We start from the raw sequence: 23,432 nt of genomic DNA on the forward strand, positions 1-23,432 counted from the left end.
CTTTTTCCAGAAAATAGGCTTAGTCTGCCCACCACAGCCACTCTGCTTCTTGTCATAACACCACTCGCCCTGGGCATAAAGAGAATCTTTGCCTTTCTTGGACTGTGTCACTTTGTGGGGTTGATGCTTGCCACAGTTCTTGCAGAAAATCCAGAGGGTTTTAGGACATGTTCACCTTGTTTGCAAGAGTGCTATCAGCATGGAAAGCCTCCTGTTAGTTTTAATCTTTATTTAGTCATGTTGTTTTGGTGGCCTTTGTCTCACCTTGTTCTATGTTTGCATCTGTATCTACTGAGTCTCACTACCTCTCTTTCCATATTCACTGACATTTCCTCTAAGATCATCCTCTTGAATATATACCCTGTCATACAAAAGACACTTCAGTGTAGGAAACTAGTAAAAGAAAAAGTTCCCCAGATAGCTCCTGCCTATACACACCAAACTAGAGCAGCAATAATATTAAGTCATGGGGCATAATCCCCATATGTCAGAAATAATGCTTTAAAGACAAAAAGTTAATCAGAAGTTTATTAGATATAAAGACCAATATCCTTTTGATATTTTTGGAAGGTTCCAGCAGAAACTGGATGAGGAATGCTGTTTAGGTGCTAACTCTGTAACCAAATACATAAAGTTCTAAGGGCCATCCTGATTTATGATAAACTGTCTCACAAACAAGTTTAAAACAAAACAAAACAGAACACTGACCACTGAATTTTCAAAAAGTATCCTGATAATTATATTCAGCTTTGGTAGTGAATAATATCAGGAAGAAAAATAGACTTGTTTTGTAAAATATGATGAAACGCTTCAGAAACTAATGTCAACACTGTTTTTTTCTACTCTGTTCTGGGTTTTTTGAGAGTCATATCTTCCATATTAATCATCAACCATTATATATTAACATAGACCTCAGCAAGAATTTCTCAGGTAGAGAGACAAATTTCAATTCAAAACAAAATTTTTTTATACTAAAAAAATAAACTTAAAAATACATATAGTGGGGCACCTGGGTGGGGCAATTGGTTAAGCATCCAATCTTGGTTTTGCTCAGGTCATGATTTCAAGGTTGTAAGATCAAGCCCCAAGTCAGGTTCCCCACTCAGCATGGAGTCTGCTTGGGATTCTCTTTCCCTCTCTCTCCCCCTCTACCCCTCCTGCTCCTGCTCTATCTCCCAAATAAATAAATATTTTTAAAAATACAGCTTTCTTAATGCAATATTTTCATTTTGAAAAGGTTATTTAAAATAATATTATATATAAAATCACCTTTTACATATTGTATATTATGATTTCATAAATATATCCTTATTAACAGTAAGATTTGCTCTAAAATACACATTTTAAAATGAGCTTTATAAACAAATAATTAACATCATAAACTGACTCTTAAATTGGAGGTCAAGAGATGAGACTTAATTGGGAAGAAAAAATATTAAAGTAGATAAAATCTGAAGTAGAGTATAAAAAATAATTTGATGATCCTAGCTCATAATATTACCAAAAAGCTAGCTAATTATACCTGAAACCTTCGGTTTCTCTCCATTTAATTGTTTTCCAAATTCTCTGGCCAGTAAGATAATTACCACCCCCTAACCCCATCATAAAGATTTGTTTTCAGTTCTAAAGCATTAATGTCTTAATCAAGGGAAAAGAGTCTCCTCATTGTTTCTACAGGATTCACACATGCAAAATCTCACTGGTATGTGATTAAACAATATGCTCCTGGCTTTATTTCTACTTTCTTGCCCTTGGCTCTTTTCTACTTGCACTTTTCTGTTTCTTTTTTTCTATTTTTAAGGTGTGAAGGGGTTCAGAACAAGTCTCCCCTGCCAAAATGCGCTACTTTAGCATGAGGATCACTTTCAGCTGAAGTCATTCAAGGCTGAAAAGATTCAGGAAGAGCTTTTTACCTCCCCCCTTAACCTCCTAAAAGAATTTAGATAGAGGTCCTATTCCAGGAAGAGAACTAAGAGAGATAACTATAAAAAATATGGGCTAGGTGGTAATAAACCGATGGGGTGGGGAGCTTGGCAGGGACTGGAGAGTAAATTTCTCTCTGCGTCCCTCGTATCTGTAAAGCATGACAACCATGTTTTCCTTGTTCATCTTCCTGTGAATTATGTTCCTGCCCTTTGAAATCTCATAGTCCTACCCCTCTTCTCCTTAGCTCAGGATGGCATATAAGCCTGGCTGCCTGGGGGTCCCATATTCTTATGGGACTCCCATATACATATAATGAAATTTGTTTCTCCCCCTGTAATCTGTTTTATGTCAATTTCATTAATAGACCAGCCAAAAGAACCTTGAAGGATAGAATAAAAATTTTTCCTCCCCTACAGGTGCCAAGACCACAGTATTTTCCTGCTCTGCCCAAGTAGAATGAGAGTGGGTGTCTTATAACAATCTATCATTATCAATTTTCCTCTAAATGAATGCAGGGAAGATTTTAAAACATTCCTGTGATCTGGAGATGTAATACACTAATACTCAAATAAAAAGCCTAGTGTGATCAACTGCTGGTGCCTACAAAAAAGAATCATGTGAAATGCAGGAGACCAAGCATAAATCTTCAATTTCTTAATCTTAATTAAACCCAGATAAAAATTTCTTTCATTTTAAATGTATTCCAGTTCAAAGTTAATCTTAAAAATTAAACCAATTCTTTAAATGTTGGGTACATTTTTTAAATTATATTTTGGATATTTTCATACATTCATATTTAAATCTTACCCACTTTTAACTAAAATGATCTCTTCTACCTTGTCCTAAACACAAAGGACTGTTTTACCTAGGATTCAAACAGTCTGACTTCTATTTATTATGATAGTAATTTTAAACTTTGCAACAGGTTTCTAGATATACATACTTCTTTGATAAGGTTTGGGTTCTAGAAAAATATTTGAGTAGCAGTATAAAAGTTTTTCAAAGATAATGATGCCAAATGGGTCCTGATGTATTATGGTAATGCTAGCTGCTATCAACAAATAATTCCAAAATTTTCACTGACTTAAGACAACCTAAGTTTTCTCTTTTAATCATGGAACTGTCTCAAATGACAGATTCCCTCCAAGTGATAATTCACAAACCCAATCTCCTCATACCTGTGGTTCTGCCACTGAAAAAAAAAAAATCTTAGTATTTTCTCTTATGAGCAAAAGAGAAAAGAGATGGCAAAGCCCATCTTCTTCTTAACCATCTTGGCCAGGAAGTGACACAATTTACTTGCACTCCCAAATCGCTGGCAGATTTCGCCAAGCTACTTGAACTTTGTTTGCTGTCCAGAAAAATAACAACAGAAATTAAACTACTGACTCTGAAAGGGATTATCTCATCTTAATGGTTTTACCTGACAGATATTTCGTGGAAGGATATAGGCAAAAAGAGGCTTTTATGAACTACACCAACCCCACAAAAGCAAAGGAAAAGACCCCCGCAGGGAGAAGGAGCTGCCAAGTGACAACCATATGCTAAATAAGAGCAACAAGTTTTAGTAAAAACAACAAAACAAAAACCAAAGCAAAAAGATGATCTATAGAATATCAATAATTGAACTGGCATTAGACATCTCATAAGAAACACTACATATTAAAGACAATGGAATAATTTCTTCATGGAAAACAACTGCTACAGAATTTCACATAGTGTTTAAATAAAATATTATTCAGAAATTATGGTATAACAAAAATTTTCAGAAAAACAAATATTACTAAAGTTTGTACTTTACAATTAATAAAGACTATAACATAAGTAAATTGAACACATGAAGGAGAGAAAGAAAGCAGTAAAAGTTAAACAAAAAATGTATGTGAGTTCATCACTAAAAACAACATTTTGGAGAATTTAAGAACTAAAACTAAATACTGAATAGTATGGGCACATGAAGGCAAGAGTAAAAACATGGTAAAGTCATAAAATGTTTGTCCTTTAGAGGAGGAAGAGGAAGGGAAGTATGACAGAGAAACTGAGGCTTAGCTTTATTTGTAACTTTCTTCCCCAAATTAAAAAGATCTGAAGCAAATATGTCATAATGAAACTGATGGGGTTCAGAACACAATCTCCCAAATTCTGGCACCTTGACATACTATATATTTTAAGCTAAAGGAATTTGAGAAATGGCAGGTGCAGGAAGAATTCTCTGACCTCCTTTCCACTGAAGCAAGTGATAAGACCTTCTTGTGAGAAATACTACCTTACACCCTGAAAAAAGGGAGCTTCCTTATTTCCAAAGACGGATGACAAAAAGAATCCAAGTGACTAGGTCTTGCTAAAATGAACCCAGTTTACTCCCCGCTCCCCCTCTCCCAATCCCACCTCCCCCCAGCAACCCCCAGTTTGTTTTGTGAGATTAAGAGTCATTTATGGTTTGTCTCCCTCCCAATCCCATCTTGTTTCATCTATTCTTGGGGAGGGGAGGCGAACCATAAGAGACTATGGACTCTGAAAAACAACCTGAGGGTTTTGAAGGGTCAGGGGTGGGAGGTTGGGGGAACAGGTGGTGGGTAATAGGGAGGGCACGTTTTGCATGGAGCACTGGGTGTTGTGCAAAAAGAATGAATACTGTTACACTGAAAAAATAAATAAAATGGAAAAAAAAAAAATGAACCCAGTTTACTACCTTTAGCTCCCACCCTTTTGTCCTATCATATTTTTCTATGACTTTTTACTCTTCATCAAAACTAGTATTAAAATGCTCAGGTTTGGGAAGCCAGTTAAGTGTCCGCCTTCACCTCAGGTCATGATCTCAGGGTTCTGGGATCAAGTCCTGTGTGGGGCTCCTTGCTCGGTGGGAAGCCTGCTTCTCCCTCTGCCTTCCATTCCCCCTCCCTGTACTCTCTCTGACAAATAAATAAAATCTTTTAAAAAAAATTAAAATGCTCAGGTTTAACTTTCTTAGGGTTTTTTTCTTCTTTATGGAGGTTCCCATGTCATGTAAGATTATATTAAATAAATTTGTATGGTTATCTCCTATTAATTTGTCTTTGGCACTTCAATTTACAAAGCCCCAGCCAAAGAACCTAGGAGAATATTAGAAAAAAACAATTTTTCCTCTGCTATGAAACCAGATATTAAATCTTAATGCTTGTCTGTTATATGAATTTTTTGTATGTTCTATTTAATTACCAAAAATTGCAGTAAATTGTGATACAGAGTGTCAAAATTGGTGGAGAAGAAAATTTCCAAAATTTATAAGGAAATTATGTTTTCAAAAAAATCAATTACCAAATTCTAACAGAAATTGTAACAAGGTTAAAAACTAAACATTTTTTCAAATAGAAAACCTTAAAAAATAATAACGGATGAGTGAACAATGAATTTCTTGTACTGCAGGATACTGGACATCCTTTGCATAACTGTAATCACAAAAAACAAAGGAACCAAATCAAATGATTTTTCCACATAACTCTAGCTACTGGTTATTGAATAATTACTATACACTGGCACTTTGCTTCACTTAATCCTTACATAGCACCTATTCAATACTACAATTAACTCTAATTTAGAGATTTTTAGAAATAAGTACAAAGAAATTACACAGTTGCCCTAATCCAAACTACTAATAAAGAATAAAAGACATGATTTGATGTGCCTTCTTAGTCCACAAAGATATCAAAAATTACATGTCCTTTCTTCCACTCTATCTATTTAAGTGATTTGAGGTTAAATATGCCTTAAAAAGTGGAGTAATTTCCTACTACGTTTCCTCTGCATTTCAGAAACCTGAAGGATGAGAAATTAAGAGTAAGAAGTGCTGAAGATCAGCACTATAAAGGCAATAATAAAACAGTGTCTCTCTAAGTTCTCTCATAGGTATTCCCTGATTTGCCTGTTAAAGATATGTATAGGTGGGCTCCAACTAAATCATTAAGAATAAAAATTAATAGAGCAGAATCCTGTTAATCTGTATAATAAACAACCCCAGTATTTTCATTATAAAGAAATTTAGAAAACATTGTCAAAAATGATTTTTCTAATATTGTGGAAACAAAATACTCACCTGGATTCTTATTAAAAATACAATAGGTTGAAGTACATAAAATGCTGGGCGTGTAGGCTAAAAATTGCTAAATACTGCCAATTTCATAAAGTTCACATATTCCTTTGACCCAGTAGAACTACTGTATCAGACTCTGCAGGAAAGGAACAGTACTAACGTGGAATCTAAGGGATTTTCACAATAAAGCAAATTTGAGGAAAAAATATACCATAAAGAGGAAATTAAGAACTCAAGATCCTTAAATTCTCCAAGTTAGGACAGTTCCTGTCCTGCTAAAACAGAGAACTATGGTCTCCAGTTCAAATCAAATCAGTAGCCTGATTTTGTAAATAAACTTTTACTGAAACACAGCAATGGCCATTCAATTGCACATCGTTTGTGGCTGCTTTCTCACTGTACTGACAGAGTTAAATAGTTTCAGCAGAGAACCTAAAATATTTGCTATCTATCCATTTTCAAAAAAAGTCCACCAACTTTCCCTAAAGTAATCACAAAATAACAAAGAGTTACATGATAAGCCAACAAAGGACATAAAGTAAAGTCATTAAAATAATCCAAAAGTAGGCATTAAAAGAAAAAAAAAACAAAAACATAGAACAGACAGGAAACAAATAGCAAGATGATACACTGTAAATACAAAAATCTCAAAAATCAAACTAAATGTAGAGTTTCAAAAACACAAAACGAAGGCACTGGTTATTAGATTAGATAAAAGAAGTAAGATCTAACTACATGTTTTCTACAAGAAACCCATTTAAAACATACAGACAGAAATAGTTTAAATGTAAAGGGGAAAAATATAAAGGAAAAAAGTAAATAGGGAAAAAAAGTTAAAGGATAGGGGAAAATATGTTATTCTGGCAATAATAAAAAAGAAAGGTGGAAAAACTATTAATATACAAGGTAGATTTCATAATGATATTATCAGGGAAAAGGCATTTTTATAGTGTTAAAGGGAAAATGATGTGATGAGGACTCAATCCAAAATGTTTAGCATGTCAAAATTCCTAGGAAATAATAGAACTGCAAGGGAAACTAGTCAAATCCATAAGCACAGTCAGCTATTTCAACACTTGCCTCTCATTAACTGGCAGAAAAAGAAAATCCATAGCAATACAGAAGACTTGAAAGACACAATCAAAACACTTGATCTAAATGACATTTATAAAAAACAAACAAACAAACAAAAAAACTCCACCAACAGAAGAATGCACATTATTTTCAAGTAGATAAGGAACATCTACCAAGACAGCATATCCTGGGCCATAAAACAAATCTCAAAAAAGTATTTAAATTACATGAAATACATTCTCTGTCCATATTAGAACAAGATTAGAAATGAATAAAAGAAATACATGTGGAAAACCACAAATATTTTAACACTAAATAAGATATTTCTAAATGGCCCAGGAAAAAAAGAAGAAATCAAAAGAAAAATTAAAAGTACTTTTAATTCACTGAAAATGAAAACAGGACATTTGAAAATGTGAGAAGGGATGCCTGGGTGCCTCAGTAGGCTAAGTATCTCACTCTTGATTTCAGCTCAGGTCATATCTCAGGGTTGTGAGACTGAGCCACATGTTGGGTTCCATGCTGGGCGTGGATCCTACTTAAGATTCTCTCTCTTCTCTCTCTCCCTCTGCCCCTGCTCCCCCCTCCCATTTTCTCTCTCTTAAAAAGATAAGTGAGATGTGCACCTAGAGTGCATGAAGAAATATACCACCAAATGCCTAGGTTTAAAAATAAAAGTTTCAATCAGTGGCCTAAGCTTCTGGTTTTAAGATACTGGAATAAGTGAGAATAGAAAGCCAATTAAACTAAAGAAATAAAATAATCAAGGTAAGAATATAAGATGACAATTTTTTCTAAATTTACCTATAGACTATGCAATCCCAATAAATAGTAACAGGGCTTTTTTTTTTTTTTAATGGAAACTGACAAGCTGAGTATAAAATGTATAAGAAACCGCACATTCTCTAGACTAGCCAAACAATTTTCAAGAATAAAATTGAAGTTTTTAAGTTCATGATTTTAAGACTTATTATAAAGCTACACTAATCAAGAGAGTATGATACTGGTGTACAGATAGAAAACTAGATCATAGCAGTGGTTCTCATCCAACGGTGGTTTACTACCCCCATTCTCCCAGGGGACATCTAGCAGTATCTGGAGACATTTCTGGTTATCACACTGAAGCACATGCTACAGGCACTCATGGGGTGGGAATGAAGGAGGCAGCTAAAGATCCTGCAGCACACAAGATAGCCCTCCATAATAGAGAATTACGCACTCCAACTGTCAATATTGCCAAGGTTGAAAAATACCAGGTCAACAGAACAAAATTAAGAGTCCAGAAATCTGTACTCACATGGTCAGACGATTTTCTCCCAAGATGGTAGGGTAATACAGTGAAGGAAAAGATTTTTTTTTTTCACCAGTCCTATATAAAACCCAGTGCTCATTACATCACGTGTCCCCCTTACTGTCCATCACCCAGTTATCCCATTCCCCCACTTCCCTTTCCTCTAACAACTCTTTATTTTCCTATAGTTAAGAGTCTCTTATGATTTGTCTCCCTCCCTGGTTTCATTTTATTTTTTCCTCTTTTACCCTAAGGTCTTCCCTTTTGTTTCTTAAATTCCACATGTGAGGTCATATGATAATTGTCTTTCTCCAATTAACCTATTTCACTTAGCATAATACCATCTAGTTATATCCACATCATTGCAAATGGCAAGATTTCATTTTTTGATGGCTACATAATATTGTACTATTCCATTTATATGTGTGTGTGTATATATATGTTTTTACACACACACACACACCATGCCACATCTCTTTATCCATTCATCTGTCAATGGACTCTGGGCTCTTTCCATTGTTTGGCTCTTGTGGATGTTGCTATTACGAATATTGGGGTGCATGTGCCCCTCTGAATCACTACATTTTTAACTTTGGGGTAAATACCCAGTAGTGCAATTGCTGAGTCATAGGGTAGCCCTATTTGCAACTTTTTGAGGAACCTCCATACTGTTTTCCAGAGTGGCTACATCAGTCTGCATTCCAACCAACAGTGTAAGATAGTTCCCCTTTCTCCATATTCTCACCAATGTCTGTTATTTCCCAACTTGTTAATTTTAGCCATTCTACCTGATGTGAGGTGTATCTCATTGTGGTTTTGGTTCTTATATCCCTGATGCTGAATGACGTTCAGCATTTTCTTCCTGTGTCTGTTGGCCATCTGGATGTCTTCTTTGCAGAAATGTTTGTGCATGTCTTCTGCCCATTCCTTGACTGGATTATTTGTTGTTTGGGTGTTAAGTTTGATAAGTTCTTTGTATATTTTGGATACTAGCCCTCTATCTGTAATGTCATTTGCAAATATCTTCTCCCATTCTGTCAGCTGCCTTTTGGTTTTGTCAATTGTTTCCTTTGCTGTGCAAAAGCTTTTTATCTTGATGAAGTCCCAATAGTTCATTTTTGCCTTTGTTTCCCCTGCCTTTGGAGACACATCTAGCAGGAAGTTGCTGCAGCCAAGGTCAAAGAAGTTGCTGCCTGTGTTCTCTGCTAGGATTTTGATGGATTCCTGTCTCACATTTGGGTCTTTCATCCATTTTGAGTCTATTTTTGTGTGTGGTATACAAAAATAGTTCAGTTTCATTCTTGTGCATGTGGCTGTCCAAGTGTCCTAACACTATTTGTTGAAGAGACTATCTTTTTTCCATTGGATATTCTTTCTTGCTCTGTTGAAGATTAGTTGGCTACGGAGTTGTAGGTCCATTTCTGGGTTCTCTATTCTGTCCCATTGATCTAGGTGTCCGTTTTTGTGCCACTACCATACTGTCTTGATGATTACAGCTTTGAAATAGAGCTTGAAGTCAGGCACTGGGATGCTCCCAGCTTTGGTTTTCTTTTCTAACATTCCTTTGGCTAGTTGGGGTCTTTACTTGTTCTATACAAATTTTAGGGTTATTTGTTCCAGCTCTGTGGAAAAAACTGAGGTATTTTGTTAGGGATTGCACTGAAAGTGTAGATTGCTCTAGGTAGCATAGACATTTTCACAATATTTGTTCTTCCAATCCATGAGCATGGAACATTTTTCCATTTCTTTGTGTCTTCTCAGTTTCTGTCATGAGTGTTCCATCGTTTTCTGAGTACAGATCCTTTGCCTCTTTGGTTAGGTTTATTCCGAGATATCTTATGGTTCTGGGTGCAACTGTAAATGGGATCAACTCAATTTCTCTTTCTTCTGTCTCATTGTTAGTGTATAGAAATGCAACTGATTTCTGTGCATTGATTTTATATCTTGCCACTCTCCTGAATTCCTGTATGAGTTCTAGCAATTTCTGAAGGAGAAGATACTTTAATTTTTTTTAAAAAATGGTGCTGAAATCATTATGGATATTCATATTGGAGGTGTTGGAAAGGGGGGGAAACTTCTTCAACTATCTCATTACATCCCCAAGCAAATTAAAAAATGAATCACATACATAACCTAAGAAAATACATAAAACTTCTTACTGAGGGGCACCTGGGTGGCTCAGTGGGTTAAAGCCTCTGCCTTTGGCTCAGGTCATGATCTCAAGGTCCTCGATCGAGCCCCGCATCTGGCTCTCTGCTCAGCAGGGAGCCTGCTTCCCTTCCTCTCTCTCTCTGCCTGCCTCTCTGCCTACTTGTGATCTCTGTCAAATAAATAAAATCTTTAAAAAAAAAAAAACAAACTTCTTACTGAAAATATAGGAGAAAATCATGGTGACTTATAGTTAGGTAAAGATTTGATACAACATCAAAAGTATGATCCGTAAGAAAAAATGATGTTTGAATTCATCAAAATTAAAGTTTTATTCATCTAAGGATACCATCAAGAAAGTGAAAAGGAAACCAGAAAATGAGAAAATATTCATAATGCATATTATTGCATATTATGGCAAAGGATATATCTAGAATTTATAAAAACCAACTAAAATTACAAAGATAGACAATAAAATAAAATGAAAGATTAAAACATATATATACTTCATAAAAGAAAACACAAATAGTAAGTAAGTAAGCACATGAAAAGATGCTCATTATCAACTGTTATTCAGAAAATGCAGTGAGATGAGATGCCATTTCCCATTCAAAAGAAAACAAAAGGCTAAAATGAAAAACACTGACAATACCAAGTGCTGATAGGCTTCAGATCAAAGAGAACTCTCATACATTACAATGAGAATATAAAATGTCAAGAAGCTCTGGAAAACAGTTTGGAAGTTGTTTATAAAGTTAAACACTTACCATATGATCCTGCAATTCCATACCTAAATGTTTTTAAATAATAATAAAAACATATGTTCCCACACAGATTTTCATGTAAATATTCACAGCAACCCCAAATGTTAATCAATCTAAATGTCCAGGAATAAGTGAATGGATAAACAAAATGTTGTATATCCATACAACAGAATACCAGTCAGCAATCAAAATGTATAGATTGCTAATACAGGTAACCTCATGATCTCAAAAAACATGCTGAACCAAAGCAGATAGATATAAAAATAATCCATAGTTTACTTCATCTTAATGAAATTATAAAAGCTAGCTCATCAATAGTGAGAAAATGTAGATCTCTGGTTGCCTAGGTCAGAGCTATAATGGAAGGGATGACTATAAAAGGACAAGAGAGAATTTCTTGGGTTGATAGAAATGTTCTATCTCTTGATTGTGACAGTGGATACATGGATGTATGTATTTCTCAATAACAGGCCTATTTTACTATACTTAGAGCAAATACCAAAAAACTGACAGGCTTTGGGGATATAGTAAAATACAGAATAAGCACATTACCTAACTCTCATAGAATTTACATTCTGTACTCAATTAAAATGAGTACTTACAGTTCTAAGGGAAGACACTAGAAGATAATATGTTAAAAACATGTGTTGATCATTTGCAGACATTTTTGACAAGGCACTGCAGGAAAAAGACAAACTTAGTTTTCTTTTTGTAAAAAAAGCTTAAGGACAAAGTAATAATACAGATAGTTTATTTGGTATGCTTGGGTAACTTTCCACATTATATCTGTTAATAGCACTAAAAGATTATAAATAGTATGTTGTACATACCCTTCACAGAAATTTGGATTTTACAAGTGCTGGTGGAGAGGAACTCAGAAATAAAATTCATGAATGTTACAATTCAAAAGTATGAATAATATTTAAAATTATATCTGTATCTATGCACATATACAACCCTCCACCCGCACGAACCAACTCACACTTGCATGCATGCAAATGCTTTCTCATCTAATAAAGATCAACCTTCTTTATTACTTCCTCTTTCCTGAGGACTCTGGTCTATCAATTTTTTTCTTTTTTATAACTTTAGGCTTTCTAAGATTGGCTCTCACCCATAAGTGTTAAAATGAGCCTAACTTCCAGGCCAAAATATCTGAGGGAAAAATTTCCCCTTCATAGCTCTCTCCACCTACAGTGCTCTCTTCTGTTCATCATCTAAGCTTCCCAATGACTTGTGTTCTGTTTCTATCGTTTCATCTCCTTTTTTTTTTTCCTCATCTGATTATCTGCTTTTGTTTGTCCACCATTCCACCAAAACTATTTTTTAATGGCTTTCTTGTTGTCCTATCTAGCAATCATCTGTAAATCCGTACCTTACCTGTTTTGCATTATTTGAAAATGTTACCCTATCAACTTTTTTATAAAATGCTCTCTTCTCATGATCTAGGTATACTAGGCACTTGGTTTCCTCCTTTTTTTCTTGCCAGTTTATAGTTTCCTTCATAAGCTCTCTTAGCCTATCCATTCTATATTGAGGTCCCTCAGGACCCTAGGAGGAATTATTTTCTCATTCTATATAGTCTCTGGCATCATCCACAGACATACTTTCACTGACCTTCTATACACTTATGACTTCCAAATTCATCCACTAAAAGATTTCTCATAGTTCCAAACTTTGTATTCAACTCTCTTATGAACTCTGATCTTGAATATTCCACAGGCACTACAAGCTCAACATATCTAAAACATGAAATTTTCAACCCTAACCATGCTGCAGGTCTTAAGTTTCCTATTTCAGTGAATTGCCAAAACCAAAGATCTGGTCATCAACCACAAAAACATATTCATGTATATAAATACATATTTATGTATATAAAATGTGTGTGCTTGTGTATGTGTAATTATATCCTTTATCAGTCAACATTTACTTCCTCTCTTTTATTCCCACAAATTCTCTGGTTTCTGTTCCCTTAATACAACTCAAAACCATTAAAACCTCTCTTTCCCACACACCCACCTTATTTTGAGCCACCACCATTCTCACTAGGATAACTGTAATAGCTGTTTAACTGATTTATGTGCTTCTAATACTGTCTCCCATCAAGTGTTTTTTAAACTTTACCATAGTAATACTTCTAAAATGCAGATTTAACTTCTCTAGTTAAATGTCTTTTAACAGCTCCCAATTTCCTGTCAGACAACATGGCAGACAAGGTCCTTTATTATTGTTTCTGTGGCATAAAATAATCTTTCATTTCGTAGTCTCAAATAGCCTCAGCCCCCCCCTTGCCAAACATTTACGTTATACTCTCTCATTTAACAGACTGTGAATATGCTATTCCATCTACCACTATCATGGGGAATTCTCAGTTCTGACACCACTTAGACCCCATGAACCCTGAACGATCTCATCATTAGTCCAATAAAGTGGTCCCTCACACAATATGAAAGAATTATATACCTGTTTAATATAACATTTATTTCATCATAACTTACCACAGTTTTACAATCATATCATTGATTTTTACCTGCTTATTATTAACAGAAGGACTGTGTCCCGCTCATGTTATATCCATATAATCCAGCAGAATATCAGTCATGTAAAAGGCCCACATTAATTAAGGAAGAGAGGGAAGGACAAAAGCTTGGTCTAGCATTCAAATGCTAAACAAGGCCCCAAAGTAAATGTGTAAAAATTTAAAGTTGACTTTTCAAAATCAAACACAGATAATATATGAACTACAAGTAAGAAACCTTTCCTCTATAGCCTGGAAATTAGGAAACATGAGTCCTAACCCTGGTTTTGGGAGTACCTTGACTTTGGGAGTACCTTGAAATCTTGTGACCAATAATAACAAATATGATAATAATTCAGTCAGTATCAGCTGAACACCTAGAATGTGCCAGGTTCTATTCTAAGCACTATGTAAATCTGATGTCATACAATACTCCTGACAATCCTATGAGGGAAGAATTATATATACACTCTAAAGATAAGAAAAATGAGGCACAGAGAGGCTAAGGACATTACATAGTAAACCATTAAGGGACAAAGGCAGGGAGTCAGATTTCAGAACACCTGATTGTAATTACTCTGAATGTTTACTTGATTTTCCCTTAAATTTTTAATCTGAAAAAGAGGGAGGGAGAGAGAGAGAGAGAGAGAGAAAGGTATAAATGCATGTGCCTGCACACACACATACACATGAATGCTAAACTACATTATTTCTAAGGAACCATCCAGTTATTATTTTTGTTTAATTAAATTTACTAACTTCAAATTTCAAATATGATTAGAGAATACAAGTGTGGGATCACCAATTTTACACTTTACATGATTTTACCTATAATCATATCCCCTTTTAGTGTGTGGTTTTTAAATAGCATTTCACCATACGGGACTGCTTCTGCTCCTCGATGTGTCCTGAGGTAGTGCTGGAGTGCTCTTCACTCAGTGTTTCCAAATGATGAACACAGGATGTCCTTCTACTTACTTAGGTTATTTTAAATTTCTTTCAGCCCTGTTTTGTAGTTTTCAGTGGACAAGTCTCTCACCTCCTTGGTTAAATTTACCACTAAGAATATTATTCTTTAAGATCCTATTGTAAACTTAACTGCTTTCTTAATTTCTTTTTTGGATATTCATTGAGGGTGTATAGAAACATGACTGATTTTGTCTTTTAACCTGCCACTGTGCTGAATTCATTTATTAGCTCTGTTATTGGCTATTTTTGACAAGGCCAATATAAGAAAGAGACAAATTCAGCAATGAATTCACAAGAAAAGACAATTCACAAGAACTGAATTACAGGTAACAGAAAAAGTTCAGAAATTTGAGGACTTGCAGGAATAATCACCTTCCCAACCTCAACTTCTAAAAGAAATAGCTGAGAAGGTCTTTGAGCAACTGAGACCAACTAAATTCAACCTTACAGCAAGTGTTAAACCAAGTATGTGTTAGTCACATCCACTGTTGAAGATTTAATACATTAGTGTCTCCAAGCACAGACCCAACAAAGCTGCGACTGTCCTATATATACTTTCATTTGGAACAAATGGTTTAAAGAAAAGAGACCACTGGAATTTCTTCAACCCAGGTTTGCTAAATGAAGTTATTTTTAATCAAAAAAAGAGAGAAAGACAAACAGGGAAGACACAAAACACATATAAGCATATTAAATGTAGGCAGTAGGTCTCTAAAATAATTGTGGGTTTGCCTCTGATGAATGGAGCCGATTGTAATCAAACAGATAAGGAGCCAAAAGACCCATTACCCTGAACTCTCACTATTTGCTATCTAAAATGACCCATGCCTCCTAATTCTCTATAGTCAAGAAGCAGGTTGAGAAATGGTATAATCATGAATACTCAGGGATAACCAACAAAGATATTGAAAACTTAAAATCTATAAGATCATAAAGAACAATGGACTAGAAGAAAACCTGTGCCTAAACCCTAAACAGAGAATCATGGTCATTCAAAGATCAGTCCTATTCCCATAACAGAGATCTTATTTAATCTGACCACTGAGATTTCAAAATTGCTATATACTAATGATAGCTGTGCATTTCTGATTCTTTATCCTTCCTGAGACTGACTATAGTAAATACCTTTATCTTGCCACTGTATACCAAATATGTTGAAGGTAAACAACATATATTTTAGTTTCTAGTTCTTTAAGTCAAAGGGGACTATCAATCTAGACCTGATAATACAGAGACTGGGGTACATCATTCCCTACCTACCATCTAAAGATCCTGGACTTTTGAGATTGAGGTCATAGATGGTCAGAACTTTCAGATTTTCTCCCAAAGAGACAGGCTGAGTAAATCTGCCTGTAAGATGGAGACTGGGAATATTTGGCAACCGTAACAGCCAACTGTGGTATAACTAATGCTGCTTACCAAGTATTGCCTGCTCTCTTCCCTTTCAGATTCGTAGTAGGATCTCACTACTTGGCCCCATTATGATGAGGTGGAGCACTATGGATATAAATTGAGAGTGGAAGTATCATTTCCAGTCCAGAATATTGAATTAATAGTAGGAAATTTGACTGGGCTCCTTTTCACTCTGCAATGATAACAGGTAATGAACCACATAGGACCTACACTACCAGGCCAATTCCTACGGGGAGGACAACATGGGACCAAGCCCCAAGATAATCCTCCCTATATATGTAGGATGGGTAAGATATAAATCTTTGTGAAGTCAGAGCGTTTAGGGTTTAACCTGGCCTACCTTGGCTAATACATGCTTTCTGCTGTTTCACAGTTCTGTGACCTTAATTTATCTCGGTGATTTTTCTGTCCATTTACAAAGTCATATACTTCATACTTCTGACAACCTGGTATTTCGCCACCCGTAAGCATATAATTGTTATATTAAATTTATAAATTCCGTGTATTTTCTTTCAAGCCATTTATTAAAATGATACTGAAAAAATTTAATAGAATTGACCCCAGTCTCAGCGATGGGGTGGCATATTTATTAAGTCTCTATTTAAATTTACCCCTAATTTTGTTTTCCAAATTCTTAGTATATTTTCCTCCCATGATATAAAAAAGTTCTAGTAAATAAAGCTGGTTTTATTCTCACCTACCATATTTTATGTTATTTACAAGTGTTGCTGGGAATTTCTCGAATATATTACTCATACTATGACACCTCCATAAACGACCTTCAACTGATTGTTCAGTGTAAATCAGCTAACCATGTCTTTAATGTCTTCTAAGACATTAAATCAAGAAAAGAAACAAAAAATTCCACGAAAAAATTCAAATAGAGACCAATGCCTACATGCAGCAAAAGGTACTCAAACATGAATAAGTGCCTTTAAAAATTAAAGTATTAATTATAAATCTTATAATCCTAAAAACCATTTCACATGCCATAATACATTCAGTCATCTCTTTGTCCTTGTCATTTGTTGAATAATATCATAACTCAGAAACTAACATAAGAATTATCATTAATTTATGGGAGAGTCACATATTTTAGGGCTTTAGCTCTATTTTTAGTCTTTCATGAAATTCCCAAACTTTAACATTAAGTTTACATAACCATATTTTTTTTCCTCCAAAATACACCAAGGAAAGTAAATGGCATGAAACTGAATAAACAGTTATAGAACTCTCAGGAGAGGAGAGTCAGAAAAAAAGTATAAATATATAATGGATGTGCAATTTTATTACCTGAGTATTCAACAACTCTTCACACTTGTGTGCTTGTTTCTCAATTGCAGAAATGTACTGTTTTTCAATAGCTTCTACTTGTTGCTTAACTGAAGACTGTAGTAGTGCCTAAAAACAAGCAAAAAAGTCATTTGGATCACAGAGAAAACTTGGAGTCCACTGTTGGCATGAACATTTTTTTTTTTGACAGTTGTATGTATCAGAAATACGATACTCTTCTGCATTATGAACTACACATTTGTGAATATTGAACACATTCATATATAACCTACTTCAAGCTTTTGGTTTTAGGTTTTCCTATTGCCAACACTCTAGTTTTTTGGCTCAGATGTTACTTCCACACACCTTCTCCTCAGAAAAGGCCAAGTCATAGAAGATAATAAAGAGAGTGAGTAGTTCTGTTAAATATAAATTCAGTTCAGTGAAGACCACACAGGATGAGGAGTGTATGAAAGCCACTGAAGAAAAAAAAGAAGAAGAAGAAGAAGAAAGAGAGAGAGAAAAAAAAAAACAGACATATTTCACTGGCTGACAAAACTCCACATCCTCTCGGCACACTACAATATCCCATGGGCCAAGCATGATCTTCAAGACCACAAGGCAAGTAAAAGCAGATGGAAACTCTGAGCAATTTCATACATAAAAGAACTGCCCCCCAGGAAGTTCACACCCCTAATATAAAAAGGTAGAAGTCAAAGTTATGGAAGTCAGAATCTCAAGGCAGTATTCATAAAAAGTAATAAAACTTGGGAGACTGGACAAACTTAAGTGGGTAGTGTGAATGCTGGAACCTGAGTCGGTTAAATATGAAGACGTTAACACTGTTCTAAGGGAAGCCAAATCAGCATTTGAAGACGTTCCACCCACTCACTTCCTTATTGGAAATGCTTAGAACATTATTATCTTTTTTTCTTTCCTTTTTATTAAAGCATTATATGTTATACTTAACGTCTTTCCAATATTACATTACATGCTATTTATAAATCCTAAATCATTCTAAAATATGTACTCAACCATATACATAAGAAATCTTTAGCAAATATTCTATTTTTGAAGGTCTATCTGGATAATAAACTACTCATAATCAAAATAGTAAGTTGAAACAGACACACGTCTTATAGAAAACAGACCTTTGGCACATTCACCAAGAAAAGAAAAATAAGCCAAATCTCTTAAATAATCTCTGTTTTGAAAATAGATTTACTTGGTTGGAAACAACATGCATTAAGGAGCTAAATAAATATGCACACATTTTTAAAAGCTGAGACAAAAAAATTTTTTTAAGCCCCGGATAAGTCTCAAATTTTCAGATAATTAACCTTCTTCTGCAAATGTTAAACTGTCTGATGATGCTACCACTCCTATAATTCAATAGTTGTCACTCTGAAGTCGCATAATTACTAGCAAATTAGTAAGGGAAAATAAAGTTCTGACTGAGGTTTAACTAATATTTAGAGAAGCGCTTAAGAGAGGTGCTTCAGCCCTTCAATGTACATTAGATATCCTCTTAAAGATTCCATGATCATAAATTTATGTAAGGCCCCAAAATTTAACCTCTTAAACTATGATTAGATAATGTAAAACTATTATTTACCATTGGCAAAATATAATATTCTATTTGTTGGACTTCAGAAAATGTAAAGAATATAGTTATGATAATTCTCTTGGGTCTATTCATGACATCTCCTTTAGATAGAAAAATGTCATTCTCTTTTTGGGTCTTGGATACGACAGAATTGTTTTGCTTAATGGGAAGAACTGTTTTCACTTTGCTATTTGCCATGGTTTCAAGTAATCCCAGTTTAAATACCCAATTTTAGTGGATTATATAGATTTTTAGTAGATTATATCCTTTGGAGAAACAGGTTAAGTTAAAGAACTAAAACCTCTTCTCACCATAATTAAGGAACACAATGGAGGGGCGCCTGGATGCTCAGCTGTTAAGACTGCAGCTCTTGGTTTCTGTTCAGGTCATGATCTGAGGGTAGTGAGACTGAGCCCGGTGCTCAGCACTGAGACTGCCTGAGATTCTCTCCCTTTCCCTCTCCCTCTCCCTCTCCCCACTTGCACATGTGCACATGCTCTCTCTCTAAAATAAATAAATAAAATCTTAAGAAAAAAAAAGGAAGCACAATGGAACAGTATTTTTTTCTAGTGATTGATTTGTACACCACATACTCATTCTCTCCCAATGAAGGAGGCAAGCATGATAGGACACTGTCAGAGTTTAAAAAAAAAAAAAGTAAGTCAAAGCTATGGTTATGGAGGGTGATGAAAAGCTATGCAGAAGTGACCAACCTTTTATATAGTTTAAACCTCTCATCTTAGCACCATTCAGTTACTTAAATCCACCCATCTACAAAAGATACATGAAGGTAGATATCAGGAATACAAAGTTTAAAAAAAAAAAAAGTCTATCCTCACTGAGTTCAGTCTGTTGTGGAAGAGAAACATTTTCTAGATAACCACATACCATAGCTATATGTGAGGTATGTATCAAAGAAAAGATGCCCGAAGCGTCCCTATAAGGCTCACTGTTCTATGTAAAGACTATTAAATAGGTAAGAATAGTTGCAGTTAAGAGTGGAGGCAAGAGGGGCGCCTGGGTGGCTCAGTGGGTTAAAGCCTCTGCCTTCAGCTCAGGTCATGATCCCAGGGTCCTGGGATCGAGCCCCGCATGGGGCTCTCTGCTCAGTGGGGAGCCTGCTTCCCTTCCTCTCTCTCTGTCTGCCTCTCTGCCTACCTGTGATCTCTGTCTGTCAAATAAATAAATAAAATCTTTAAAAAAAAAAAAAAGAGTGGAGGCAAGAAGTTAGCAAAATAAGCAGGTGCCAAATATTGTTAAAATTTTCTATGCGTAACAAGACTGTTTATAAAAATTGGGCTAATACTACTGAACATTGTATTATTAGTGTCAACAGTCCAAATAAATGAGGTAATTTCCAAACACTTTTCTTACAACTATAATATTAATCATTATGGACACACTACAAGCACAAATTGATACTAGCCATCTGCTTTTACAGCATGATCTATCATTATATAATTGGATACTTATTTTCCAATGTAATATACCATAATAAATGCCTTTACATTTCTTGTGTATCTTAAGTATAGAAATGAGCATTAATCTTAAAATTTCCCTGCAGGGGCGCCTGGGTGGCTCAGTGGGTTAAGCCTCTGCCTTCGGCTCAGGTCATGATCTCAGGATTCTAGGATCGAGCCCCGCATCAGGCTCTCTGCTCAGCAGGGAGCCTGCTTCCTCCTCTCTCTCTGCCTGCCTCTCTGCCTGCTTGTGATCTGTCAAATAAATAAATAAAATCTTTAAAAAAAAATTTCCCTGCAGTTTATATTTTCATCTGTAATTGTGTCTATAAACATCAAAGATAGATGGAACAACACTATAAAGAAAAATCTGAAAGTATTTCCTTTATAAACTATTTTAAACTATTCTCAACAAATATAAAAAGCATTAAGACCCTCATGGTATGTAGAGGCAGAAAAACAAAGATATACACAAGCATACTATAATGATAAAATGCTACTAAATGTAGGGAAAGTATTATTAATTTTCAACGTACTTATGTTTTAGCCTCAATTCTATCAGAGATGGACAGTGTCATCCCAGGGGATTTAACTCACTGAGCTTAAGGAAAACCAATAACCATACTTAAGAAGAATTTGAAATATGCAAATAAGACTGCAGGTTCCTGTAATACAGGAACTTACTCATCTTAAGTATGTAAGTAATTAACTTACTCATCTTTAGATATCACAGCTTTGTACAGAGTTCCTTATACACAGTAGACATATGCAAGAGCTATCTGATTCTTATACTAAGATTAATATTTTTAAAAATCACTAAATTCTACCTCCGAACCTAATACTACACCATATTGTAACTAACTAGACTTTAAATCTTGAAAGAAAAAATATCATAGTGTGAATGGCACCAGTATTCACTGAAAAGTTCACTAAGCTTCAAATTATAAAAACCAAGTTCATCTACCAAATTTGTTGCTAAGTATATTTAATCCCTACCAGGGGTTTTAGTTTTTTTAATTATCATTTTAGACTAGAAATGTCTAGCCTTTCTACCTCCTAGAAGAAATTTTGAATAAATAAAACAAGGTGTGTGAAGGCTTCAAAATCCTTGGAGGAAAAATATACTACAAATTCTACAATTATTAGACCCATAAAAAACAAACAGACTAAGTCAAACCACCCCACCCAACCATTACCCATAAGCTGTAGATACATATATTTTTTTAAAGATCTTATTCATCTACCCGACAGAGAGAGATTACAAGAAGGCAGAGAGGCAGGCAGAGAGAGAGAGGGAAGCAGGCTCCCTGCCGAGCAGAGAGCCCCATGTGGGACTCAATCCCAGGACCCCGAGATCATGACCTGAGCCAAAGGCAGCAGCCCAACCCACTGAACCACCCAGGTGCCCCATGTAGATACATATTTTTAATGGAGTTAAATATATGCTGGAATTTATAAAACAAAACACAGCCAAAGTAGACCACTATAATCTAAACTAGTCTATTGTCTCAGCAAATCCACAGTTTTTCTTCTCCCTTGAAATAGCCCAATTGTTAGAGATTTGATCTAGCCTCATCAAATTCAATAGCTTGTCCAGGTTTGCAAAGCAGATGTGTCTAAAGAACCGGATGGTGTCCAAAACATTAATGTCATGTTGGTATTTAGTATATAACCTCAAAACAACATTTTGTAGCTAATTTTAGTCAACAGTAATGAGATGATTTTTTTTTCTCATTTTATTTATTTTTTCAGCGTAACAGTATTCATTCTTTTTGCACAACACCCAGTGCTCCATGCAAAACGTGCCCTCCCCATTACCCACCACCTGTTCCCCCAACCTCCCACCCCTGACCCTTCAAAACCCTCAGGTTGCCCCAACCTCCCACCCCTGACCCTTCAAAACCCTCAGGTTGTTTTTCAGAGTCCATAGTCTCTTATGGTTCGCTTCCCCTCCCCAATGTCCATAGCCCGCTCCCCCTCCCCCAATCCCACCTCCCCGCAGCAACCCCCAGTTTGTTTTGTGAGATTAAGAGTCATTTATGGTTTGTCTCCCTCCCAATCCCATCTTGTTTCATTTATTCTTCTCCTATCTCCTACCCCCCCATGTTGCTTCTCCATGTCCTCATATCAGGGAGATCATATGATAGTTGTCTTTCTCCGATTGACTTATTTCACTAAGCATGATACGCTCTAGTTCCATCCACGTCGTCGCAAATGGCAAGATTTCATTTCTTTTGATGGCTGCATAGTATTCCATTGTGTATATATACCACATCTTCTGAAAGAGGAGAGATCACAACTAACACCAAAGAAATACAGACAATCATAAGAACATACTATGAGCAACTTTACGCCAACAAATTGGACAATCTGGAAGAAATGGATGCATTCCTAGAGACATATAAACTACCACAACTGAACCAGGAAGAAATAGAAAACCTGAACAGGCCCATAACCAGTAAGGAGATTGAAACAGTCATCAAAAATCTCCAAACAAACAAAAGCCCAGGGCCAGACGGCTTCCCAGGGGAATTCTACCAAACATTTAAAGAAGAACTCATTCCTATTCTCCTGAAACTGTTCCAAAAAATAGAAATGGAAGGAAAACTTCCAAACTCATTTTATGAGGCCAGCATCACCTTGATCCCAAAACCAGACAAGGATCCCACCAAAAAAGAGAACTACAGACCAATATCCTTGATGAACACAGACGCAAAAATTCTCGCCAAAATACTAGCCAATAGGATTCAACAGTACATTAAAAGGATTATTCACCACGATCAAGTGGGATTTATTCCAGGGCTGCAGGGTTGGTTCAACATCCGCAAATCAATCAATGTGATAGAACACATTAATAAAAGAAAGAACAAGAACCATATGATACTCTCAATAGATGCTGAAAAAGCATTTGACAAAGTACAG

General features: G+C 35.4%; 1 protein-coding gene across 5 annotated transcripts in view; it reads right to left on the reverse strand.

Moving 5' to 3' along the window:
• Positions 1–23,432, reverse strand: part of CCDC91 (coiled-coil domain containing 91) — a 378,569-nt gene that overhangs the window by 162,960 nt on the left and 192,177 nt on the right. For all 5 annotated transcript variants that reach the window (XM_046013621.1, XM_046013618.1, XM_046013619.1 and 2 more), the window contains exon 8: positions 17,466–17,573. In XM_046013621.1, coding sequence (XP_045869577.1) covers positions 17,466–17,573 — 108 coding nt within the window. The remainder of the gene's footprint in view (positions 1–17,465; positions 17,574–23,432) is intronic.

This window comes from Meles meles, chromosome 7 (assembly GCF_922984935.1).
Source record: "Meles meles chromosome 7, mMelMel3.1 paternal haplotype, whole genome shotgun sequence".
Lineage (NCBI taxonomy): Eukaryota > Metazoa > Chordata > Mammalia > Carnivora > Mustelidae > Meles > Meles meles.